Below are 23,724 nucleotides of genomic sequence, written 5' to 3' on the forward strand. Positions count from 1 at the left end.
AGAGACAGCTGACTCTGGCGTTTTGACATTTTCCTCGGGAGACTCTGTACCGTTCTGAGTCAGGAGGCGATACTCAGCTCACCTAAGCCCGCGACACGAATGTCGTAGAGGGATTCGATGCGGGTGTTCCCCAAAAGCACAGAACACTCCACAATGGCTTCACCGTCCAGTTTGCGACTCTGCAGAACCAAGCCGTAAATCGCATATCCTGGAGAAAGCCCTATTTGTAAATCCCGTATCCTGGGGAAAGCCCTATGCTCTCGGCTGTGAGGCATGAGAGGTGCTCAGCAGCAATAAATCCTCACAAGAGTGGATCTGGACTTTTAGGAGGTGTGATGTTTGGTTTGTTTTCAAATAACAATGCAGGAAGCCAACAGCAGTGTTTTAATCCCTAAACAATGTTAAACCTCCAGGGGCTCCCTCCTCCCTTGCCCCTGGATTGTCTCCGAAGCTTCAGAACACAATAGATTTTTCTTAAAGTTCCAGAGTGCCCAAGAATTTCCTGGCAATCGGCCACAGAGCCGTGTTAAACTCCCTGTTTGTACTGCTCAGATCTCTTCTTTCCATTTAAATGAATCAGTACCGTAAACTCTCGGGCTTCTAGAGGGCGGCATTAAAAGCACACTTTATTTTGGTAGTAAAGAAAGGAAATCCAGGCAGCAACCAAAAAGCAAAACAGAGTGCCGGTTATAATGGCTCACAAAACATCTTGATTGGCTGCTGGCATGATCAGCAAATTAAAGTCAGTCCACATTCACTGAGCTGGGCCTGAGTCTGGGGTCTGCATGAGTCGCGTTAAGCTGTCTGACTACTACTGTGTAGCCTGGGTCGCGGGAGACACCAACACGATGTGTCTTGAATGAATACATACATAGCTAAAACATCGCCACCCACCCATTAGAATGGCCCAAATCCAAAACACTGACAATGCCAAATGCTGGCAAGGGTGTGGAGCGACAGAGACGCTCATTCATTACTGGTAGGAACGTAAAACGGTGCAACCATTTGGAAGATGGTTTGGCAGATTCTTACAAAACTAAACATTAATGGTACCACGCAGTCCAGCAAGGGCCCTCCTTGGTGTTCAGCCAAAGGAGTTGGAAACTTATGTCTACAAAACAACCCTATACACAGATGTTTACGGCAGCTTTATTCCTAATGGCCAAAACTTGCAGGCCACCAAGACGTCCTTCGGTAGGTGAGTGGATAAATAAACTGTAACATCTAGAATATTATCAGTGCTAAAAAGAAATAAGCTATCAAGCCAGGCAAAGATATGAAGGAACCTTGAATGCATGTTACTTAGTGACAGAAACCAATCTAAAGGGGCTGTATACTGTATGGTTCCAACTCTGTGACATTCTGGAAAAGGCAACACTCTGGAGACAGTCAAAGATCAGTAGTTGCCGGGGGTGGATGAACAGGCAGCACACAGGATTTTTAGGGCAGTGAAAATACTCCATATAATACCATACACAGTGACGGATACATGTCACTGTACGTTTGTCCAAATCCATGGAATGTACAACACCAAGAGTGGATCTTAGTGTAAACCAGGAGGTGATAAGGACATGTCAGTGTAGGCTCATGGATTGCAAGGCACGTATCACCCTGATGCTAGATATTGATAGTGGGGGGGAAGCCATGGAGGGGGGGCAGGGAAGGTACATGGGAACTTTCTGTGCTTTCAGCTCAGTGTTGCTGTGAACCTAAAAATGCTCCAAGAAATAAAATGTATTGTGAAAAACAAGGAAAAGATAGTTAAACCAAGCTTAAGTCAGGGGTTGTTTGCTCTGGTGTTTGGATGAGTCTTACGATGGTGGTGTCTTAACAGTGGATTGGCGTTTGGGGTGAGCAGTGGGAGGCTCACGGGGTGAATATGTAATATGGAGGGATATCCCCGTCCCATAACCCATTCTCTGGGTCCCAGAGGAGGATATAAGAATGGTGATGGTTAGGCTTAATACATCCCCAAAGGACCCAGATGTCACTCTTGCATCTGGTAGGGCAGGAGCAACGTTGGGTATCGTTTGAGGGAGAAGTGGTGTCCCCTGCTGTTGGGCAGAGGATACACAAATTTCCAGTTATAAGATGAGTAAGTTCGAGGGATCTGGTGTATATCCTGGTGATAATAGCTAATAAAACCGTATTATACACTTGAAAGTTGTTAAGAGAATAGACCTCCAATGTTCTCACCACAAAAAAGAGACGGTGGTTATGTGACACGATGGAGGTATCAGCTAAGGCTATAGTGGTAATCATTGCGTAATATGTAAGCATGTCAGATCAACACTTTGGACGCCCGACACTCCCACGTTGCTCTATGTCAATTCCACCTCAGTGAAGCTGGGGGAAAAATAACTAGCACCCACTCTGCCTGCCCCCAGTCCAGCCCAACTGATAAACAAGACAAAAGGCTAAATAAGGTAGATGATAGTGAACATCACCTTTATCACAGTTAAAGCTGGTGCCGGAGAAAGTGGCTTCTATTTGCAGACCCTAGGTCTCCTGCTATTGAATCACGGAATCCGAAAGATTAGGTACCCAGGCTTCCAGATGTGGAGTAGGGCCTGTCTCACTAGGGCTCACTTTAAGGCCCCGAGCCGTTCGGAGCACAGACTCTCCCCACCTGGCTGGTGGCCATTTCCAAGAGGCAGAGTGGTGGGGGCAGGGCTGCAGAGGCCCTGTCACTCTTCCAAAATCAGCAGGTAAGTCACTCCTCTTCCCCAAAGTGGAGCGAATGAATGGTGGAAGGCAGCCAGGAATGTTACACTATCAGATGTGGAAAACACATGTCTGGGAGAGGGGAAGCCATTCCTCCCCTAAACTGCAAAACAAAACAAAACAAAACGAAAAGATGATTAGAATAGCACGCAGCCTCCTGTGGTTAAATCCCAGTGGTTAAATTTGTCCCCTTCTCCTTTGTTTCAGATACATTGAGCATTACTTGGAGGAGTTCTTAATATCTGCTAATAGGTACTTCATGGTTGGCCACAAAGTCATATTTTACATCATGGTGGACGATGTCTCCAAGATGCCCTTGATAGAGCTGGGTCCTCTGCGTTCCTTCAAAGTGTTTGAGATCAAGCCTGAGAAGAGGTGGCAGGACATCAGCATGATGCGCATGAAGATCATCGGGGAGCACATTGTGGCCCACATCCAGCATGAGGTGGACTTCCTCTTCTGCATGGACGTGGACCAGGTCTTCCAAGATAGCTTTGGAGTGGAGACCCTGGGCCAGTCGGTGGCTCAGCTACAGGCCTGGTGGTACAAGGCAGATCCTGACGAGTTTACCTATGAGAGGCGGAAGGAATCCGCAGCATACATTCCGTTCGGCGAGGGAGATTTTTATTACCACGCTGCCATTTTTGGAGGAACGCCCACTCAGGTCCTAAACATCACCCAGGAGTGCTTCAAGGGAATTCTCCAGGACAAGAAAAATGACATAGAAGCCGAGTGGCATGATGAAAGCCACCTAAATAAGTATTTCCTTCTCAACAAACCCACTAAAATTTTGTCCCCAGAATATTGTTGGGATTATCATATAGGCTTGCCTTCAGATATTAAGATTGTCAAGATATCTTGGCAGACGAAAGAGTATAATTTGGTTAGAAATAATATCTGATTTTAAATTGTGCCGGTAGGTTTCTGAATTTGAGAGAGTAGCATTCTGGCTACTTCCTCAGAAAAGTAACACTTAATTTTAACTTTTAAACAATACTAACAAACCGCCAACTTCTCTTCTTCCTGGTAACTTTGAACCTTGCATTATGGGAGGATGAAACCTACAGGAATCAGATGTAAATTCCCAGTGATTTCTGATCTCTTCTGGGTTTGGGGGAAATACTATCAACTGGACCAAACGCTCACCAAAAAATTGACACAGGCAAAGAAAAAGCCAGAAACACTCTACATGTGCCAGATAATGTACTGGAGAAAAGGGTGCTAAGGGAAGTGTTTGGCAGCAAGATACGATTGTGGGGGGAGGGGGTCATCCCCTTGACTTCAGTGCCTCTGCTGAGTCCCAAGCATCATCGAGTTGCTTGGCGACAGAAGAACTCTGAGTAAGGGCACGGTCCACCTTGGCAATCAATCCTCACATGGTTTCACTGGCAGACTGCTTCAGGCCATTTGCCACCCGTGTTCTTTTCCCATCGGGAAAATGTTGTTTGGCTCCCATGCAGAATCTTCCTGGTGGAGATTCCCAAGGGAGATCATGGTGGCGCGTGTTTGGAGTCACGGGGAATCTGAATGAGCCAGTGGTTGCTCAGCATGGAGTGAAAGCAGACTCAGAGTTGAGTTTGCCATGGAAAAGCAAAGAGAGTGGAAAAAGAGGAGGCTGATATCTGTGGGCCACCTGGGAGGGGCCCAGGGCACGGGGCTGGTCCTTAAACACAGCATGGATCCGGGCGCTGAGTGGGGGGCAGGGTGGGTAGTCTCTGGCTTCCTCAGACCCGCAACGACCAGCACTGCGGGGACTTGAGTGGAGGATGTTTCTTGTTTTGCCCAAGGCGCATTCAGTCCGCCAGACTCCGGTCTTCAGTTCCTTGGCCGGAGAAGTGGATGGTGTCAGAGAAGGCAACGGCCCGCAGTGGACAGAAGAGGCTTGCAAGGAGTTACGTTTCCCAAACCCGGGCTTCATGACAATAAGTCATCAACATGCCCTGCTGCCACCTGCTCTAACCCTCAGGGTCCCCGCAGCCCGTCACGCCCCAACCTGGAGGGCCGACATCAAGGAGTTTGGAAAGCCCTTGGGTCAAGTAACTTTTCGTTTTCCCCTGCCCTGTCTGCACTACTGAAGTGTGACAACCAGATACATTTAATAAAATGGCTAATTGATTTTATATCGAAAGCAGAGGGGATGGCGGTGAGAGACCCAGTCCTCATGAATGAACAGCTTAACATACAATTCCCTTCTCTAAGAGAAGCTATGGAATCCTACGCATTACTTCAAGTTGAGCAATTCGATGTACAGGAGTTAGGAGGCAGCATTTACATATGCAGGTGTATTTATAGTTTGCTCGTGTTCCAGTTTTGGTCATTTGTTTCCACTTTTAAGTGATTTATTTGAAGAGCCACCGCGCTTGGTGTTCAGCACAATGGGCTTATTTGATACAGTGAAACCTACATTTTTTTCTACCATGTCACTGTGCCTCCTACTCTTCAATCCGTGCCAGAAAATCTCACAACCCAGCAAAATGAAGCAAAACCAACAATGACAACAACAACAAAAATTCTGAAGAAATGGGCTTTGTAAAAGAAAATGGAGACCGCATGTCAGGACACTGCCTCTCCAGAACTGACCTTTCCTGGGATCCATCCATTCTGGAGTAGAGACAGTTAAGCATTTAAATCCTAAACCAAAGAAATGATCTCTCTTAAAAGATTAGGGAAGAGGGTTGATGTTTACTTTTGAGGGAATCTGGATATTTTTTTTACTCATTTAAATTTAAATCCCCAAACAAACTCCAGATCTCATTGATAGTTATTCTTAAACATTAAAAAAAAAAATAAAATTCACAATTCACAATTGAATAAATTATTTTCTCAGTAGATCCTGGTCTGGTCATGGATTGTGCATTTTCTCCCAAAGATGTTCAGGATCGTCAGTTGTAACATTTTAAATTCTTAGACTCCAAAAAGTCCTGATGTCCTCTTAAAAATGTGTTCACTATTACAAAGATAGAACATGGTTGAGAGTCCCAAGCTTTCAAAACGATAAGTGCTTATGGAGAGCCTTCCAAAGTGGTGCATTGAAATAATTAACTGCCAGTGGAGGAACCAGAAAGAAAAAGGCTTGCTCTTCAACCCCAGGGTGGGGCGCCAGCACAGAGGGAGAAAACAGTGTCATAACTACATCTGGGGATTATTAGTCCTGACCTCTGGGGAATATATGTGGCCAAGGAGGCTCTGGAAAAAGGCTGGATCTCCAGCAAAGTCAGGGCGGGTGTATTTGTAATAAATGGAAAGATGAAAACCGGCCGGACTGATGTAGTGTGGCACACTGGATATACACCAGGGCATCATTCCCTCATTGGAGAGGATTATTTTCATTTTATAGATAAGCAGAGTGATATTCAGCAAGGTTAGCCACCCAGCTAGCAAATGACTGAGCTGAAGCTCAAACCAGAGAAGCTGGCAAGGATAAATGTGTTAACATACACGTACGAAGGGCTGCGTGTGTTTCATATCAAGGAAAATGCAACTTTATTTGTTTTTTAGTTTATTTATTTTGAGAGAGAGAGAACACAAGTGGGGGAGGAACAGAGAGAGAAGGGGAGAGAGAGAATCCCAAGCAGGCTTCACGCTGTCAGCACCAGACCCCGACTCGGGGCTCGAACCTACGAACCATGAGACCATGACCTGAGCCGAAATCAATAGCAGCCTAACCGACTGAGCCACTCAGACGTCCCGGAAGATGCAACTTTATAGAAGTATCTTATAAAGGGGCATTTTTCCATAAGAATATTTTAAAAATTAGGTGTGTAAGGGGCACCTGGGTGGCTCAGTCGGTTAAGCATCCAACTTCTGCTCAGGTCATGATCTGGTGGTTCGTGGGTTCGAGCCCTGTGTCAGGCTCTGTGCTGGCAGCTCAGAGCCTGGAGCCTGCTTCGGATTCCGTGTCTCCCTCTCTCTCTGCCCCTCCCCCACTTGCTCTCTCTCTCTCTCTCTCTCTCTCTCCCTCTCTCTCAAAAATAAATAAACATTAAAAATTTTTTTTAAATAAAAACTGTGTCCCCAAGCCTGTTGTACTATTTCCCACTTTTTCTGCATGAAACCTCCCCAAATGCATTAAATTATTTAAAATGGATCCTATAAAAAATAAATAAATAAAAGACTGTGATCATTCTCTTTAAAAAATAAAACATTTTTCTTTTTAAATTTTATTTTGAGACAGAGAGAGAGAGAACTAGCAGGGAAGGGGCAGAGAAGGAGAGAGAGAATTCCCAATAGACTCCGTACAGGCAGCGCAGAGCCCAAAGCAGGGCCCAAACTTACGAACTGTGGGATCAGGCCTGAGCTGAAATCAAGTTGGATGCTTAACCAACTGAGCCACCCAGGCGCCCCTGTGATAATTCTTTACTTTGTGCCTGCAGGGCTGATGCAATCCCTGCGGACACACACTGCACTGTTGTGCCAAGGCAGTGCCTTGGAGGGCATGATTGGGCAGAGGGGGCAGGTGGAAGGGACAGCCATGCCTCCTCCTTCCACTCCTTCTCTAACCTGGGGGTCCCATGCAGCTGGAAGGGGACAGGTTTCTTCAAGCCCTGAAGGGCCTCACTTCTCTTATCCTTGGAATGACACCATCTTTGATGTCTCCCAGCCAAAGTCACCATGTGATTTACTGATAAGGGAATCACAGTTATGGCAATACTTACAGTTAACAAGTATTTATTAAATGCACTGTTTGTTAAATGTACCTTACATAAATGAATATGCATAAATGAACATAGGCACAATAGCAAACCAACAGGGGTGAAGCCTCATAGAAAGTGAATGCGTAACATGTGATGCATACTTTTTAAGGAGAGAAAGCAGAGTTAAGTGAGGGTCCAGCCGTCAAAGCCTCAGATCTGTAAGGGCACAGACTAGGATTCAAACCCAGGACTGTCTAAAGCCTTTGCTCTTTCCACAGCTCCCATCTGCTTCCCCCACTCTCTCTTTCATGTATGTGCATGCAAACGTATGCACACACACACACACACACACACACACACACACACACATTTTAACCATCTTGTTTTTGAAACTGGAGGACACCAAAGGAATCACCACCAAAAGCTCTCAATTCCTTTATGAGGCATTCAAGAGAGAATTTAGTAGACCAAAAACTCTTAGAATGTAGGTCTAAAGCCATCATAGAGCCAAGCTGGAGAAGCAGACAAATGATACATGAGCAATACAGGGCCCAGGGAAGCATGGAGAAAGGGAGGAGGAGACTGCGTCAGAGGGGCTGACTCTGAACTGAGCTTTGAGAGAAGAGAAGGGGGTGACTGAGGAGTGGAGACGGAATGGGTTCCAGGGGGAAGAGCAGCAGATGTGAAGCACAGAGGACTACCAGGAGACCTTTGTGGAGACCCACACAAATGGTGCCGGGGCCTTGGTACTAGACGAAATCACCTGGCAGAGCCTGCATGGAAAGTGGTAAAGAACATGTGAGCACTTTGGCTGGATGAGGACTCCACATATGTGTAGCATTTGTGGCTCTCTTTCTCCCCTCCTAGCAATGCCTGGGCTCCTTTATGGAGTCTCCATGATTTCTATGGAGCAAAGGATCCAGACTAAGCCGATCAGCACTTCCCATGCCCTTGGTGGCAATGGTTGATTCAGTGGTGGGCAGGTGACCTAAATTGGTCCAATGAAAGCGAATCTCAGGTTCTCTTGGGAAATGAGGACACATGTTGTATTGGGAGCTTGACCACAGGGAGGTCAGAGTTAGGATGAAACGGACAATAGGACACGAGGAACAGGGACGCTGAAGGAAATGCAGTCCTTGACGACAACCTGAGTCCCTGGCTCCAGCCTTACCTGAAGCCTGCACTGCTTGTGGGCTTTTCAAATGTGTGAGTCCCATTATTAAGTCAGATGGAAATGGGCTTTCTCTTGTAACTGAAGATATCCCCGTTGAACCCTTCTAGAATTGTTAGCTGCTTAAAGCAGGTCCATAGTTTGCCTTTGCATCAGTTCCAGCCCTTATTACATCACCTACCTCAGAGACACCACTTAATGCATAGCTACTAAATGAATGAATGAATGAATGAATGAATCATCACACCCACTCCCATCATGCCTAATAAGAAATGATTGTTTTTAATTTAAAATTTTTAAATTTTGATTGTAGACTCTATGTCCTACCACAAAGCATGCTTTCACATCTGGCACCTGGAACTTTCCATCCTGTATGTCGTACACAGTATGGGGACCTGTGCTTCGGGCTCTAACCTGGGGCCATAACCTGCTAGGTTCAGTGCTGCTTAAGTTCAGTGCTGCTGGGTCAAATTGGGTTCATCAGTGTGGAGCAGTGGTTCTCAACCAAGATGATTTTATTTTATTTTATTTTATTTTATTTTATTTTATTTTTTAATGTCTATTTATTTTGGAGAGACAGAGTACAAGCAGGGGAGAGGCAGAGAGAGAAGCTAGACACAGAATCGGAAGCAGGCTCCAGGCTTTGAGCTATCAACACAGAGCCCAACATGGGGCCTGAACTCACGAACAGCGAGATCGTGACCTGAGCCAAAGTCAGATGCTTAACCTACTGAGTCACTCAGGCACCTCTCAGCCAGACAACCAGGATCATTTTACAGGACCACCATTCCCCCCTGCCCTGACCCCAGGGATGTTTGGCAATGTCCAAGATATCGTTGGTTAACTTGGGGGCTGGGGATGCTATTCATATTTAGTGGGTAGAGGCCAGGGATGTTGCTAAACCTCCTACAATGCACAGGACAGCCCCCCGCCCCCCGCACACACACCCAATAATTATCTGGTTCAAAATGTCAATAGTGACAAGGTTGAGAAACCATGGTGTAAAATTTCCTTTGGACTTCATTAACTAAGAAACACTGGGGAGTCAATATGCACAATACCTAACGGCCTATACCCTAGGAATAGTCCCTGATGGGTGTCAAGAGCCTCGAACTCACCTCTTCTTACTCCTGTAACATTCCACAGCTAAGACAGAAGTAGTTCTGTATACTGGACACTGGAGGGCAGGAATTTCCAAAGTTAACACTTAGCCTAAGCTACTGCAGCCATTAAAAACATTCTAGGGCGCCTGGCTGGCTCAGTCAGTTGAGCTTCCAAATCCAAATCTTGGTTCAGGTCATGATCCCAGGGTTATGGGATCAAGCCCCGTATGGAGCCCCACATCTAGCCCTGCAGTGGGCTCCGTGGAGCCTGTTTGGGATTCTCTTTCTCCCTCTTTCTCTGTCCCTTCTCTGCTCACGTTCTCTTTCAAAATAAATAAATAAACTTTCAAAAAAAAAAAAAAACCACATTCCTCTCTAGATATGGTGAAGACTGCACAATTGTAGAAAAAGATATGAATAAATGAAAATAGCTAAAAACATCTAAAGCATGTGCCTGTGAAAAACCAGCCAAAATCAGAAGATACTTTGAGTGAACTGACTGTTCAGAATGAAACGTGGTTATGCTAGCTAGGTATTTTAGGGAAAAGTATTTTTATTGCAAGGAACAGACGTCCCCCTGAGCTGTCTAAATCTGAAAGGGAGATTTAGGGGAGGTTATTTTTTGGTAGGGAAAGTTCCACTGAATACAAGAAAGAGTTGGCCACCGTAGCATACCTCCTTGCCCCCCAACTCCCTGTGTGGTGACCTCACCGTGGGAGCTTGATATGGGCCCCAGTGGGCGTGTTTACACCATGGGGGTCAACAAACATTGCAGGACTTCTTGTTTCCTTTGCTTCCTCTTCCATTTTTCTTTTTTAGGAGTTGGTTGTATAAAAATTTCCCGGCCCATCACTGTAACCGGGCCATGAGCAAGAGCCAGGGAAGTTCGAAGAGCTTCAACAGCTAAAACTTGTGAACTTTCCCTAGGGGTCTGTCAGCATAGCTTGGCCCCCCACTATTTCCAGACTCAGGGTTTCTTCCTTCAAAACTTTAAATTCCTGGGGCACCTGGGTGGCTCAGTCGGTTGAGCGTCCGACTTCAGCTTGGGTCATGATCACGAGGTTCGTGGGTTCGATCCCTGCATGGGGCTCACTGCTGTCAGTGCAGAGCCTGCTTTGGATCCTCTGTCCCCCCCTTTCTCTGCCCCTCCCCCCACTGGTGCTTTCTCTCTCAAAAATAAATAAAACATTAAAAAAAACCCCAACCTTTAAATTCCTGGAAAAGAAAACCCAAACAGCACAGCATCGACCCTGCTCCCAGCGGCTGTGGATCACACTGCAGGGCAGTTCGAAGGACATATTGTTGTGAGCTGGGTAGGTGCCTCTCCGAGTGTCCCCCACATTCCACTTACAGCTGTCTAGCTGTCAATCACTTCTAAAATAGGTATCTAAAATATCTAAAACATTCCCTGCTACCGTGATCCAAAAATGTTATGTACCACCTGAGCACAGTCCCCTCTCCTAATACCAGACCACAGAATCCACAGATAACATCAGAAGGCCAGGCTTCTCAGAGTCTACGGACCCCAGGTCATAACTATTTCCCCCCTTTGGTTCCTTAGAGAACCCATCGGACTATCAGCAATCTGTAAAATAAGGGGTAAACATAGCTCACACCCACATACACTAGAGTCAGTGGTGAATCACAATGAAGGAAAAAGGAAAAATTATAGCAACACCGTTTAAAAGAAGGACATGATGGTTATGTGCTCCAGAGGCATTTCCTCACCTTGGAATTCAATGGGCCTCTGCTCTAAGTTTTCCATCAAGGCTTCACAGTCTTCATCCATCATCCCATTCTACAGATTCTTTGAACTATGTAAGATAGGATTGGCTCTAAGAGTTCAGTAGCAGGGCAACTGGCCCGCAAGCTGGACCAGCTGGAGAACTTTCTCTTGTCCCGGATCTCACTGAAGGTTACTGCTTTTATATTATCAGGCAAATGCAAGGCAGCTGGATATCCTCATGCGCAGGGCACCTGATTCCAAAATCCAAACTAGCCCATAGGAGTTATGCCTCTCTCGTGGCTGTAGGGAGTATAAAGCCCTGGTTCTCAAACCTGGCTGCATCCTGGAATTACCTGGAGAACTAATATTGATGCCTGGTTCCAACCCCCCAAATTCTGATTCAATTGGATGGGTGTTAGGACTTCTAAAAACTTCCCAGGTAAAGATGATTCTGGGAACATGGTGGAATAGGAAACACCAGGAATCTGTCTCCCCACCTAGACAATAATTGCACTGGCAGAATGTGTCTGACGTAACGATTTTGGAACTCTGGAGTCTATTGAAAGCTTGCAACTTCCAAGGGAGGGCTTGGACGGTAGATTAAGATTAATTTTGGTCAATTTCAGCTCTTAGCACAGTAGCGGCCACCTATTCTCCACCCCCAGCCATGTGGCAGGCAGTTGTGCACATGTTCCTGGCAGCTTATGGGAGCCAGAATGGGCTCTGATCACTAATTGCTGCTTAGGATCACAGAGGTGCAGACAAAGAGGCGGGCATCTATTGTTGCCCCTTCCGCATTGTTGCCAGCCCCTCCCCCTTCAGCTGAAGTGACAGCCAGGGGATTTAAAGGGCCAGCACTCCTTTTCGCTCTTCTCATTTTTCTCTTTTCCTCTTTGGGGAGCCAGATACGAAAGACTAGGAGACTCGATAAAGACTACATATACAGGGAAATTAGTAAGTGACCATGCATACCCAAGGAAATACTCAGAAAAGACCTAGAAGATGTTAAATTTACAACTTATCCTGATCCTTGGCACAGAGACAGCCTATAATTAAAAAGAAAAAAAAAGCAAAAACAATAAATGAAAACAATAACAAAAAACAGCTAACCTTGGGGAAAGAGGAAAATCTAACTTCCAGAGGTATCACAGTATTAGATTTAAATGTCCAGTTTTCAAGAAAAAAATCACAAGGCATACAAGGAAACAGAAAAGTATGGCTCATTCAAAGGAGAAAAATAAACAGAAATTGTTCCTGAAAAAGGCCTGATGGCCAATATATTAGACAAAGACAACTGTCAAAGATGCTCAGAGAATGAAAAGAAGATGTGGGAGAAGTCAAGAAAATGATGTATGAACAAAATGGAAGTAAAATAGAGAGAAAGCCTAAAGAGCAACCAAAAAGAAATCCTAGAGCTGAAAATGACAATAACTAAAATGAAATATTCACTAGAGGGATTTAAAGGCAGATTTAAGCAGGCAAAAGGAAGAATCAGTGAGCTTGAAGACAGGACAATAAATATCGAGTTTGAGGAATGAAAAGTAAAAAGATTGAAGAAAAGTGAACAGAGCCTAAGAAACATGGGACATCATTGAGCAGAGCAACATATGCGTTGGGGGCATCCCGGAAGAAGAGAAAGAGAGAATATGTCAAGAAATAATGCATGAAAACATCCCAAGTTTGATGAAAGAGATGAATATAAACATCCACGAAGCTCAATCAACTCCAAGTAAGATGAACTGAAAAAGACCCTACACTGAGACACATTATAATCAAACTTTTGAAAAATTAAGATAAAGACAAAGAGAATCTTGAAAACAGCAAGAGAGAAATGACTCATCACATACAAGGGATCCTTAATAAGATTACTGGCAGATTTCTCATTAGAAACTGAAAGTCAGAAGAGAGTCTTGCAGGGTGAAATGAAAGGACATTAGATAGTAACTCAAAGCTATATGGAAAAGTAAAGATATTCATCAAAGTAAACACATGGGCAGGGCACCTGGTTGGCTCAGCTGGTTGCATCTGACTCCGGCTCAGGTCATGATCTCTCAGTTTGTGAGTTTGAGCCCCGCATCAGGCTCTCCACTGTCGGTGCAGAGCCCTCTTCAGTTCCTCTGTCCCCCCTCTCTCTCTGCCCCTCCCCTGCTAGTGCTCCCTCTTCTCTCTCAAAAATAAATAAACATTGAAAATATGTACATTAAAAAAATAAAAAATAGGGTTGCCTGGGTGGCTCAGTAAGTTAAGCATCTGACTTCAGCTCAGGTCATGATCTCACGCTTTGTGGGTTTGAGTCCTACATCACCTCTGCACTGACAGTGTGGAGCCTACTTGGAATCCTCTCTCTCGCCCTCTCTCTCTTCCCCCTCTCCTCCCCCCCCTTTCTCTCTCTCTCTCTCTCTCTTTCTCAAAATAAATAATAAATAAACTTAAAAAAATAAAAAAAATAAACAAAATAAAATACATGGGCAATTATAAAAGCCAGTATTGTAACGACAGTGTACAACTCTAGTTTCTGTTTCCTATGTTACTTTAGAGACTAATAGAGTCTTAAAAATTACTAGTCTAAAGGCTAGTATTATTATAACTTTGGTTTGTAACTCCAAATTTTGTTTGCTACATAATTTAAGAGGCTAATGGATTTCTTTTTTTTTTTTAATTTTTTTTTTTTCTCAACGTTTATTTATTTTGGGGAGAGAGAGAGACAGAGCATGAACAGGGGAGGGGCAGAGAGAGAGGGAGACACAGAATGGGAAACAGGCTCCAGGCTCCGAGCCATCAGCCCAGAGCCTGACGCGGGGCTCGAACTCACAGACCGCGAGATCGTGACCTGGCTGAAGTCGGACGCTTAACCGACTGCGCCACCCAGGCGCCCCAAGAGGCTAATGGATTTCAAAGAGTTATTTGTTTATGGTTTTTGGAGACACCATGTATAAAGATGTAATTCTGTGACATCAACAATCAAGAGAGGTGGGGACAGGGGTGTGAAGGAACAGTTTCGGTATGTCATTGAAGTTAAGGTGGTATAAATTCTAACTTGAGTGTAATAACTTCAGGAATTGAAATGTACCCCATAATAACCATGAAGAAAATAGCCACAGAACACACACAAAAGGAAATGCAAAAAGAATTTAAATACTTCACCACAAAAAATTAAACATGAAAGAAGACAGTAATGCAGAAAATAAGGAACAAAAAAAAAGGCACAAGGCATATAGAAAACAAATAGCTAAATGATAGAAGTAAGTCCCTCCTTACAGTACTTACATGAAGGTTAAACCTTCATTCTGATGAAGTGGCAAGGACGCCCAAGGTCATGTGAAAACACCGACCTAAGTGACTAAATAAATGTTTCTTTTTCTGTTGCCTTAAAAAAAATGCTTGTGTTGTATCCCTGCTTATACCTTCTTAATAGTAAGCCATCTCAAACACCTCCTGAAAGCGGATGGGCTTTAAAACAGGTTTTGAACATTCTTATGCCGGCTCATGCCTCGCCATCCTATTTGCTGAACCACCAGACACTGCTTCCCCTTCTTTTTCCCTCCTCCAGAAGGCCCTCCTCTTGGAGAGACTATCGTAATGAGAGAATGTGGAAATTTCTGCATGTGGATGGCTAAGGTGGCTTCTGACTGCAGTGTAAATGTAAATGGATTTTCATTTCCTCTCTTTTTCACAGAAGATGGTTAGCATTGATCTGTCTTTCATTTCACTGACCTTTTCTTCTACTGTATACAATCCATTTGTAAACCCATCCACTGACATCCTCATTTCAAATATGGTACTTTTAAAGTTCTAGAATGTCCATTTTTCTTAGATTTCTTTAAAATGTTGATTAATTTTTGGGGCGCCTGGGTGGCGCAGTCGGTTAAGCGTCTGACTTCAGCCAGGTCACGATCTCGCGGTCCGTGAGTTCGAGCCCCGCGTCAGGCTCTGGGCTGATGGCTCGGAGCCTGGAGCCTGTTTCCGATTCTGTGTCTCCCTCTCTCTCTCTGCCCCTCCCCCGTTCATGCTCTGTCTCTCTCTGTCCCAAAAATAAATAAAACGTTGAAAAAAAATTTTTTTAAATGTTGATTAATTTTTGAGAGAGGGAGTGTGAGCAGGGGAGGGGCAGAGAGAGAGGGGGAACACAGGATTCCATGCGGGTTCTGCGCTGACAGCAGGGAGCTCGACATGGGGCTTGATCCCACAAACCATGAGATCATGACCTGAGCCGAAATCAAGAGTCAGACATTTAACTGACTGAGCCACCCAAGTGTCCCTAGAAGGTCTGTTTTTAAATAGCTTCCATTTCTTTGCTGAGAAATTCCTGTATGTTCATTTTGTTTTAGCCAAGTTTTCCAATAAATCCTCAAAAATTTTTATAATTGTTGCTTTAAGGTCTGTGTTTACCATTTCTTTTTTTTTTTTTAACGTTTATTTATTTTTGAGACAGAGAGAGACAGAGCATGAATAGGGGAGGGGCAGAGAGAGAGGGAGACACAGAATCTGAAACAGGCTCCAGGCTCTGAGCTGTCAGCACAGAGCCCAACACGGGGCTCGAACTTACGGACTGTGAGATCATGACCTGAGCTGAAGTCGGAGGCTCAACCGACTGAGCCACCCAGGCGCCCCTGTGTTTACCATTTCTAACACCTGAGTTATATTGGGATCTCTTTCTCTTCACTATGGGTCACGTATTTCTGTTTCTTTGCATGTCTGTTAACTTTTCCAAAATGTATGCCTGACATTATAGATGACACGTAGAGACTCAGGATTCTCTCATTTTCCTCTGAAGAGTGTTGATTCTTGTGTGGACAGATAGTTACCTGGGCTGGACTCAAATTCCAAACTCCATTTATCCTGCAGGGGGCGTAAGTGGAAATTGCTCAATTTCCAACGTTGCTATTTCCTGGGGAAACTGTAGTTTTTCCTCTTCATGGACAGTTTAGTTGTCATCCAGGATTTAAGTCAGTTTCTATGCAGATCTGGGGGTTCTCCGTTCTGTGTTCCTCTTTCTGGGATTTTCTTTATTACTTTTCAGCCTCCTTGACATCTACCAGTTTCATCCTGACTCAAGTCTTTCTCTGAGTTCTAGCTACCCACTTCCGTGTAAATTGGGAGATAACCTCAAAATGAAAAGTTGTATAAATGTAAACTTTACCCAATACATTTCCCTCCTTTCAAGGAGCAGCCTGGTTTCGGTCCATCTCTTTTGCCTTCAAATAGTTTTATTTAATTTTTATTTTATTTTCCCTTCGAGAATTCATGACTGTCGTCTCTGGGGGCATTGGAGTGTATAATTTACTTTCCTATGAGTCAAAACATTCTAATTCTGTATTAATTTAATTTTGTTATCATCCTTCACCACCCTCCTTTTTTTCTAGGATTAATGGAGATCAACAGAAAACTTCTAACATTAGGGGCACCTGGGTGGCTCAGTCTGTTAAGCTGCTGACTCTTGATTCTGGTACAGGTCATGATCTCACGGTTCATGGGTTTAAGCCCCTCATTAGGCTCTGTGTTGTCAGCACAGCTTAGGATTCTCTCTCCCCTACCCCCCTCTCTGCCCTTCCCCTGCTCACACTCTCTCTCCCTCTCTAAATAAAAAAACAATAAACAAACAAACCTTCTAACATTAATACGGATTTCATTTCCTGAATGAATCATGTATTGGTATGTATCATTTAGGTTACTATAAACCATTTGTGAGTAGTAATGGATCATTATTAATTTATTAATGGTGTCTTTTGACAAGCAAAAGTCTTCTAATTATAATGAGGTAACAACTTATCATTTTTTTAGTTATTGTCTTCTGTCACCTCCTAAGAGACCTTTATCTATCCCCAAGTTAGAAAGACATCTTCCTATGTTTTTCTCTAAAAGCTTGTGGCTTTAGCTTGTACGGTTCGATCTGTAATTTGTTTTGAATTAACTTTTTGGTATGTATAAGATACACACAACATACATGAGTTGCAAAACCATGAGTGAAAAAAAACCAAATGCAGAGTACCTGTCATACAACACTATTTATATGACCTTCCATGGCAGGAATAACTCAGCTGTAGTCATAGAAATCAGAACACTGATTTCCTGGGCGGGGAGACGGTAATGACTCAAAGGGGCACAAGAAAAAAATACTGGGGTCGTGGAGACGTTCTGTGTCTTAATTAATAGTTTTTACATATACATGTACATGTGTAAAAAAACACAATAAACTGTACACCTAAATTGCATGTGTTTTGCGTTATGTAAGTTGTACTTCAATTAAAAACATAGTAGAAGGTTTAAAAAACCTCAAGTAAAGAAAAGAACTTCAATGATCCTACGTTTGTTTGTTTCCTAAATGGGAGAAAAATCTAGTCCCTTGGTAATGTCAAAGAGAAGCTACTGGCTTATGAATTGTTATGATTGTAAGTATCTAATTCTTTCATCATCAAAAGAGAATGTGATGACATCATCATTCCAGAAGACTGAAATAATAAGCAGGCAAACTGGGGAGTGCCGAAGAACCACTACCAGGGTATCTGATTCATGATTTTTCAAAGGTCTCAGAAGGTCCTGCTTGAAAACTGTCTGCCCACTTGAGATTTTCCACATGTCTTCCCAAACCACCATGCCATAAGTGTTGAGTCTCCAAGGAAGAAACCGTGTAAAAGTCCTCTATGATCTTAGGGAAACAAAAGGTAAGAGTTTGTCCTTCATTTCAACCGAATCGAGACACATTCAACTCCTTCTCTGCACACAATTTCATATTGCATAGACGAAATATCACAAAGGAGCTTTACAAACTTGATGGCTAAAATATCAAGTCAATGTACAAATAATCTCAACTTTATAGTTTAGCCTCTAGCCCATGCTTGGAATCAATTTTATATTCAAATACTTTTGAGAAGGAGCATCTATTTTATGCTGTTATCAGTCCTATCATCTGTCTTGGGATGATGAACTTCATAATACTATTTCACTAAAGATAGTTCCTTCATAACTACATACCTCTTTGAAGTCCAAGTATTTTCTCAATTTTCTCTTTTCTCTGACACCACGCTCTGTGAGTTAGGCTGGGAAGTGGCATTTGTATTTTTCTCTTCTGCAGGAAAAGCCTTGTGTACTCTAGAAAAGACAAATGAAGTTTATAAAATCTCTTGCATCAAGGCCAGCTTAGACAAGCTAATGTCCTGGCTTCGGGCAGCTGGCTCCCATAAAAAGTGTCTCCGCAGGCTTAACTCTATTTTCATATAGAGAGACATCCAAGGACCAGAGGTGCCTTAATTCCTAGCCAATATATATTAAATCAGCTAAAGTCATGGAGAGTCACAATTCAACACAGCTTACTCTGTATTCATTGTACTATATTTAATCTATTTTTATCTGTTTCTTTTTCCTCTTAGGAAAGGATGAAATACAGAAGAAAAACAAGTCAACTGCTATTACTTTTATTGTTTTTATGGGCTTTGTACAGACAGTATCATGTCAGGTAATTTTTAAAAAGTAATGTATATTTTATTCTGGGGTTTGATAAAGATCTAGTTATGTCAGAAAGGTGATAGGTTCACCCTCTGAATAAAATCAGCCTCCAAATATACCCCCATATATATATATACCAATCCAATATACCCCAAAATATCCAAATGGCATTCAAATATATCAGCATAAACATAACCCTCAGCATAAAAGTTCTTAGTTTCTTTTTTTTTTCAACGTTTATTTTTGGGACAGAGAGAGACAGAGCATGAACGGGGGAGGGGTAGAGAGAGAGGGAGACACAGAATCGGAAACAGGCTCCAGGCTCTGAGCCATCAGCCCAGAGCCTGACGCGGGGCTCGAACCCACGGACCGCGAGATCGTGACCTGGCTGAAGTCGGACGCTTAACCGACTGCGCCACCCAGGCGCCCCAAAAGTTCTTAGTTTCTAATGGGATCAGGGCTGACCACAATGTTTGTAGGCCCGTGTGTGTGAGAACAAGGAATGTTAAGCTACCAACACAGTAACCATGTAATTAAGGCAGTTAGTAAGTGTTGGAGAAAGTGCCATTTTTAAATAGGCGGCATCTTTTTAAAAATTTTTTTTTCAACGTTTTTATTTATTTTTGGAACAGAGACAGACAGAGCATGAACGGGGGAGGGGCAGAGAGAGAGGGAGACACAGAATCGGAAACAGGCTCCAGGCTCCGAGCCATCAGCCCAGAGCCCGACGCGGGGCTTGAACTCACGGACCGCGAGATCGTGACCTGGCTGAAGTCGGACGCTTAACCGACTGCGCCACCCAGGCGCCCCAGGCGGCATCTTTTTAAAGAGACATTCCTAATATTGGTGGCTTCTGGCACTAGGTGTGGTATTTGCAGTCCACATATGTACACAAGTAGAAAGATTTCATTGGCCATCAGCAAGTTCCATCGTTTCGAGTATTAAGTTTTTCTTTCATTTGTAACTCAAAGAATTAGGTTTTCTTTTTTAAGATCTAGTGTGTGAAGTCCTTAACTGTGGTGATTTTTTGACCATGCTCATTACTGTATGTCTGCAACCAATAATGTCCTTGGCACGTGGTACATGTCTTAGTCCGTCCGAGCTGCTGTAACAGAATACCATGGACAGGATGGCTTACGAACGCCAGAAATTTATTTCTCACAGTTCTGGAGGCTGAGAGGTCCAAGATCAAGGCGCTGGCAGACTTGGTGTCCTGGTTCATGGACAGCCACCTTCTTGCTGTGTCCTCACATGGTTGAAGGGACAAGGGAGTTCTCTGGTATCACTTTTGTAAGGCCACTAATCCCACTCATGAGGGCTCCAACCTCATAACCCAATCATGTCCTAAAGGCCCCACTTCCTAATGCCATCATGTTGGGGGTTAGGATGTCAACCTTCAAATTTGAGGGGGACACAAATATTTTGTCCATATTATGTGTTCATTGAATATTTGGTAATGTTAGGGAATACAATGAATGGATTGCTGGAGTATAACTCTAGTCATCTTAAATATGGAAACATCTTATGTAAGTTTAAAAGTAATGTAATGTTTTTTGTTTATCCTAAGCACAAAAAAACTACAGAAGATATATCGGTGCTGGTAAGTCCTATTTACAAATATGCTATGACCTCTTCTTTGAGGACGAAACCCGTTGGGGGCAGTGGAGTACCTGCAAGTCCTTGGTTCTTCCAGGCAACAGTAAACCAAAGCAATTTTACTGACGTATGTTGGAGATGCTCCTTTAGGGTCAGAGTAGTAGGAGTCAAAGTAGAGCAGACTGGCGGGGTGCCATCTGTAATGGGGGAGTTAGAACTGGTTAGAGGAAACATGTTACAGGAAACAGAACCCGGCTTCCAGGAATCTTGGGTCTTTTAAAGCTCTGGGAAATCACACAGGAGAAAAGTTTCAGCCAAAAGACTCTTGGGAGATTGTATTAACCACAAGCCCCCTACAAAATCACACTATCAGAATGTACACGGAGAGGAAAACTTCCCCAAAGATTGTGTAAGACCCAAATTCCTAATGAAGTGCAAGAAGCTTCCTTTCTGATGCTTGTTGTGTCCAAGGGCCTTGTCTCAGTCGGTTCTATGCGGTCCAACACCCCCGCTAAGACCATGACTCTACATGCGGGTGAGCTGCTCTGTGCATGAAAATAATGTCGTAAGATGGTTTTCATGGGAGAGTATGTTTCCCCCAGACGGCGCCGTGGCTCACAGTCAACCACCTGAAAACAGCAGGAAAACCTGTAGACCAAGGTGGGAACGTGCAAGGAAGGTCTGCTGCAGCAGAGGCTGGGAGAAAAAATGAATTAAAGTGTTTTCTGATAAAATGTACACAAGGCAACACAATCTGACAATCATTCCACCATTAATATTAGGTCTTCTTCGCATCATGATTCTAAAGCCTTAACACACCGATACTCCGTAACCGAAGGCCTTGCTGTCGATAAGGCGGGTGCCTGCGTAGAGGGCCACGTCTCAGTCACACCCTGGACGCCGCAGTGCTCCTATCTGTGTACACAGGCACAAAGACGGACTTGTGACGTACGACTCAGCCCCACAGCTGCCCCTCGTTAACTCAGCCCAGGACCAACTCTCCAAAGATGTGTTAGCCGGGGTGCCATTAGAGTGTATAGCAAGGCGGAAGTAAGGACCCCGGCCCAACTTCTGGCCTTTCCACCTGCTGTGTGACTATGGACAAGAGAATAATAGGTCCACGTGCCTCAGTTTCCTTGTCTAGTAAATTGAGGATGATAATAATAGCAGTACCTATCTCATAGGGGTGGATTAAATTAGATAATACTCGGGAAAGTATTCCATAAGCATTAGCTATTAATGAAGGGAATCTAACCTCCTCTAGCTGGCTAGGGAATACTTTCCGTAGGTGAGGATATTTAAAATAAGACCTAAAGGCTGTGTGAGAATTAGCTGGTTGAAGCGTGGAGTGTTTAAGGAAACTTAAAAAGGCCAGTGAGTCTGGAACATTCTAATTGTGGGGCCCCGTAGGAGATGTGGCTAGAACAAGGTGAAGGGTCAGATTATGCAGAATGTTATGGCCATAGAAGGAGTATGAACGTGATCCTTAGGCCAATGGGAAGCCACTGAACACTGTTAAACAGAAGAATAACATGGGAGCAACTGGAGCTTCAGGAACATGATAGAGGAAGCAGAGTGGACATGTGGAGAATGGGTTGCAAAGGGCCAGGACAAGGACAGGCAGAGAGGGTATCACAGTGTTAATTTGGGGGGATCGGAATATGGAGGGTCATTATGCTATTCTCTTTCAGTTTGCACACCTTTAACATTTTTCATACTGCAAAGTCTCGATTAAAGTGCACAGACTATGAGACCAATTAGAAGGCTACTGCAATAGCCCGAATAAGAGATGGTGGTGACTTGGAGTCATGCGGTGGCAGAGAATGAAGACAGGGAATGGATTTGAGAGACGTTTTGGAGATAAAACCAGCAGGGTTTAAAGATGGATTTGGGGCTGGGATTTAGGGAATGCTCTGAGTGTAGAATGATTCTCACACTTCTGCCTTGCTAATCCAAGTGGAGCCAGTGAGATAAAGCAACATTTGAAGGGTTCCTACTGTGGGGAGGACATGATGACTTCCACATTAAGCATCTTCTTCTCGTGGTATCTGTGCGAACTTCAGGCAGGAGACTTCAGAATGCAGTTGGATGTCTGAGTCTTAAATTCCCGGGAGAAGTCTAGTTGCACGTACAAATTTGAAGTCACAGGAAAATGCCTGCAAGCATGTCAATCGATCAAATAGAAAGCCTAGGGAAAACCTTTCTGAGAATGACTCTCAAATCAGGGCTTCTGAGCAGACAGGATATTTAAGGCTAACCTTAGACAGATAGTAGGGATCTATTTCCAATGCAAAGGGGGGGGGAATCAGTACTCTAGATGAATTTGGAGGCGAGGTGGCTGAAAATTGAAGGAGGTTTCATGTGATGACTGCTATTTATCAGTGAGAAGAAGGAGAATGAGCACTGTAGAAACACATAAAGACTTCTGGGCAGCACAGAGCCTCAGTCAAGGTTAGAAATCATGATTTTCCATGCCACTACCTTCAAAGTTTATCACTGCTTTTCTTACTGCTTCATGCTTATCTCACATTTTTCATCATATCATAATATAACCCTTGATTTGGTAGACATTCAATTATCTCACGCTCAACTAGATATAGTGTGATTCTTTGCACTATTTCTTCTGATAGGTCTATGAACAGTCCATCAAAGGAATTAAAGCTTTCAGACTGGTTTTCTCCCAGGTAAGAACTCCAAGTCAAACACATGTGAGATTAATCCATAGATTGCCCAGTAGAAACTAACACTGTGTCAATAATACTTACAACTGGCCTTCCAACTGTTGGGCGGGAGATTGATCTTTGATTACCTTACAAAAAAATAAGCAGTGTCCCAGTGGACATTGAGGCCCACATCCTTCATAAATGAGAGTATAGACGACAGAAACCCAATGGCCCTAACATTATGGCAGGTCAAAATGTGAAGGGTCCATGTTTGATCATTTGCTTGATTCTCCTCATTTCGCCAACGAGGGAACCAAAGCCCAAGTCAGATAGATGGGTCGTCTGTATACTTCACACTTTCATACAGCAGCTTTCCTCTAGCCTCTCTGCCTCCCTCTCCTTACTGTACCCACGTGTCTTTCTCCTTGGTGATGCAGGGCTTCAGGACTTGTCTGAATTAAAACTTTGAAAGGAGATGTCCAGCTAAGATCATGATTGGATAATGGTCCATGAACCATCCTCCTATGATATTACAACTTTTGTCAGATCTAACAAGGACACATAAAGCACACCGGTTATTTTAAAAAAGCATTTCATACAAAGAACTGTTAACTAGTATAAAGTTACCTAGTTAGTTGTTAACTAGTATAAGTAACTGAAAAGT

General features: G+C 43.7%; 2 protein-coding genes and 1 long non-coding RNA gene across 6 annotated transcripts in view; 2 read left to right on the plus strand and 1 right to left on the minus strand.

The window, feature by feature from the left end:
* Positions 1–5,553, plus strand: part of GGTA1 (glycoprotein alpha-galactosyltransferase 1 (inactive)) — a 57,523-nt gene extending 51,970 nt beyond the window's left edge. For all 4 annotated transcript variants that reach the window (XM_047830056.1, XM_047830053.1, XM_047830054.1 and 1 more), the window contains one exon: positions 2,932–5,553. In XM_047830056.1, the coding sequence (XP_047686012.1) occupies positions 2,932–3,625 (694 nt within the window). In that variant the 3' untranslated portion in view covers positions 3,626–5,553. The remainder of the gene's footprint in view (positions 1–2,931) is intronic.
* Positions 1–22,534, minus strand: LOC125150315 (uncharacterized). The gene is made up of 4 exons (XR_007146303.1): positions 22,395–22,534; positions 20,472–20,594; positions 18,331–18,447; positions 1–2,827 (listed from the first exon to the last, which is right to left on the minus strand). It is a non-coding gene; the product is annotated as an uncharacterized LOC125150315 (long non-coding RNA).
* LOC125150314 (N-acetyllactosaminide alpha-1,3-galactosyltransferase-like 1) overlaps positions 17,688–23,724 on the plus strand; it is a 13,966-nt gene continuing 7,929 nt past the window's right edge. Inside the window, exons 1-4 of the mRNA XM_047830057.1 lie at positions 17,688–18,020; positions 18,726–18,811; positions 20,369–20,401; positions 23,028–23,081. Of these exons, the coding sequence (XP_047686013.1) occupies positions 18,000–18,020; positions 18,726–18,811; positions 20,369–20,401; positions 23,028–23,081 (194 nt within the window). The 5' untranslated portion in view covers positions 17,688–17,999. The remainder of the gene's footprint in view (positions 18,021–18,725; positions 18,812–20,368; positions 20,402–23,027; positions 23,082–23,724) is intronic.

This window comes from Prionailurus viverrinus, chromosome D4 (genome assembly GCF_022837055.1).
Source record: "Prionailurus viverrinus isolate Anna chromosome D4, UM_Priviv_1.0, whole genome shotgun sequence".
NCBI classification, from domain to species: Eukaryota; Metazoa; Chordata; class Mammalia; order Carnivora; family Felidae; genus Prionailurus; species Prionailurus viverrinus.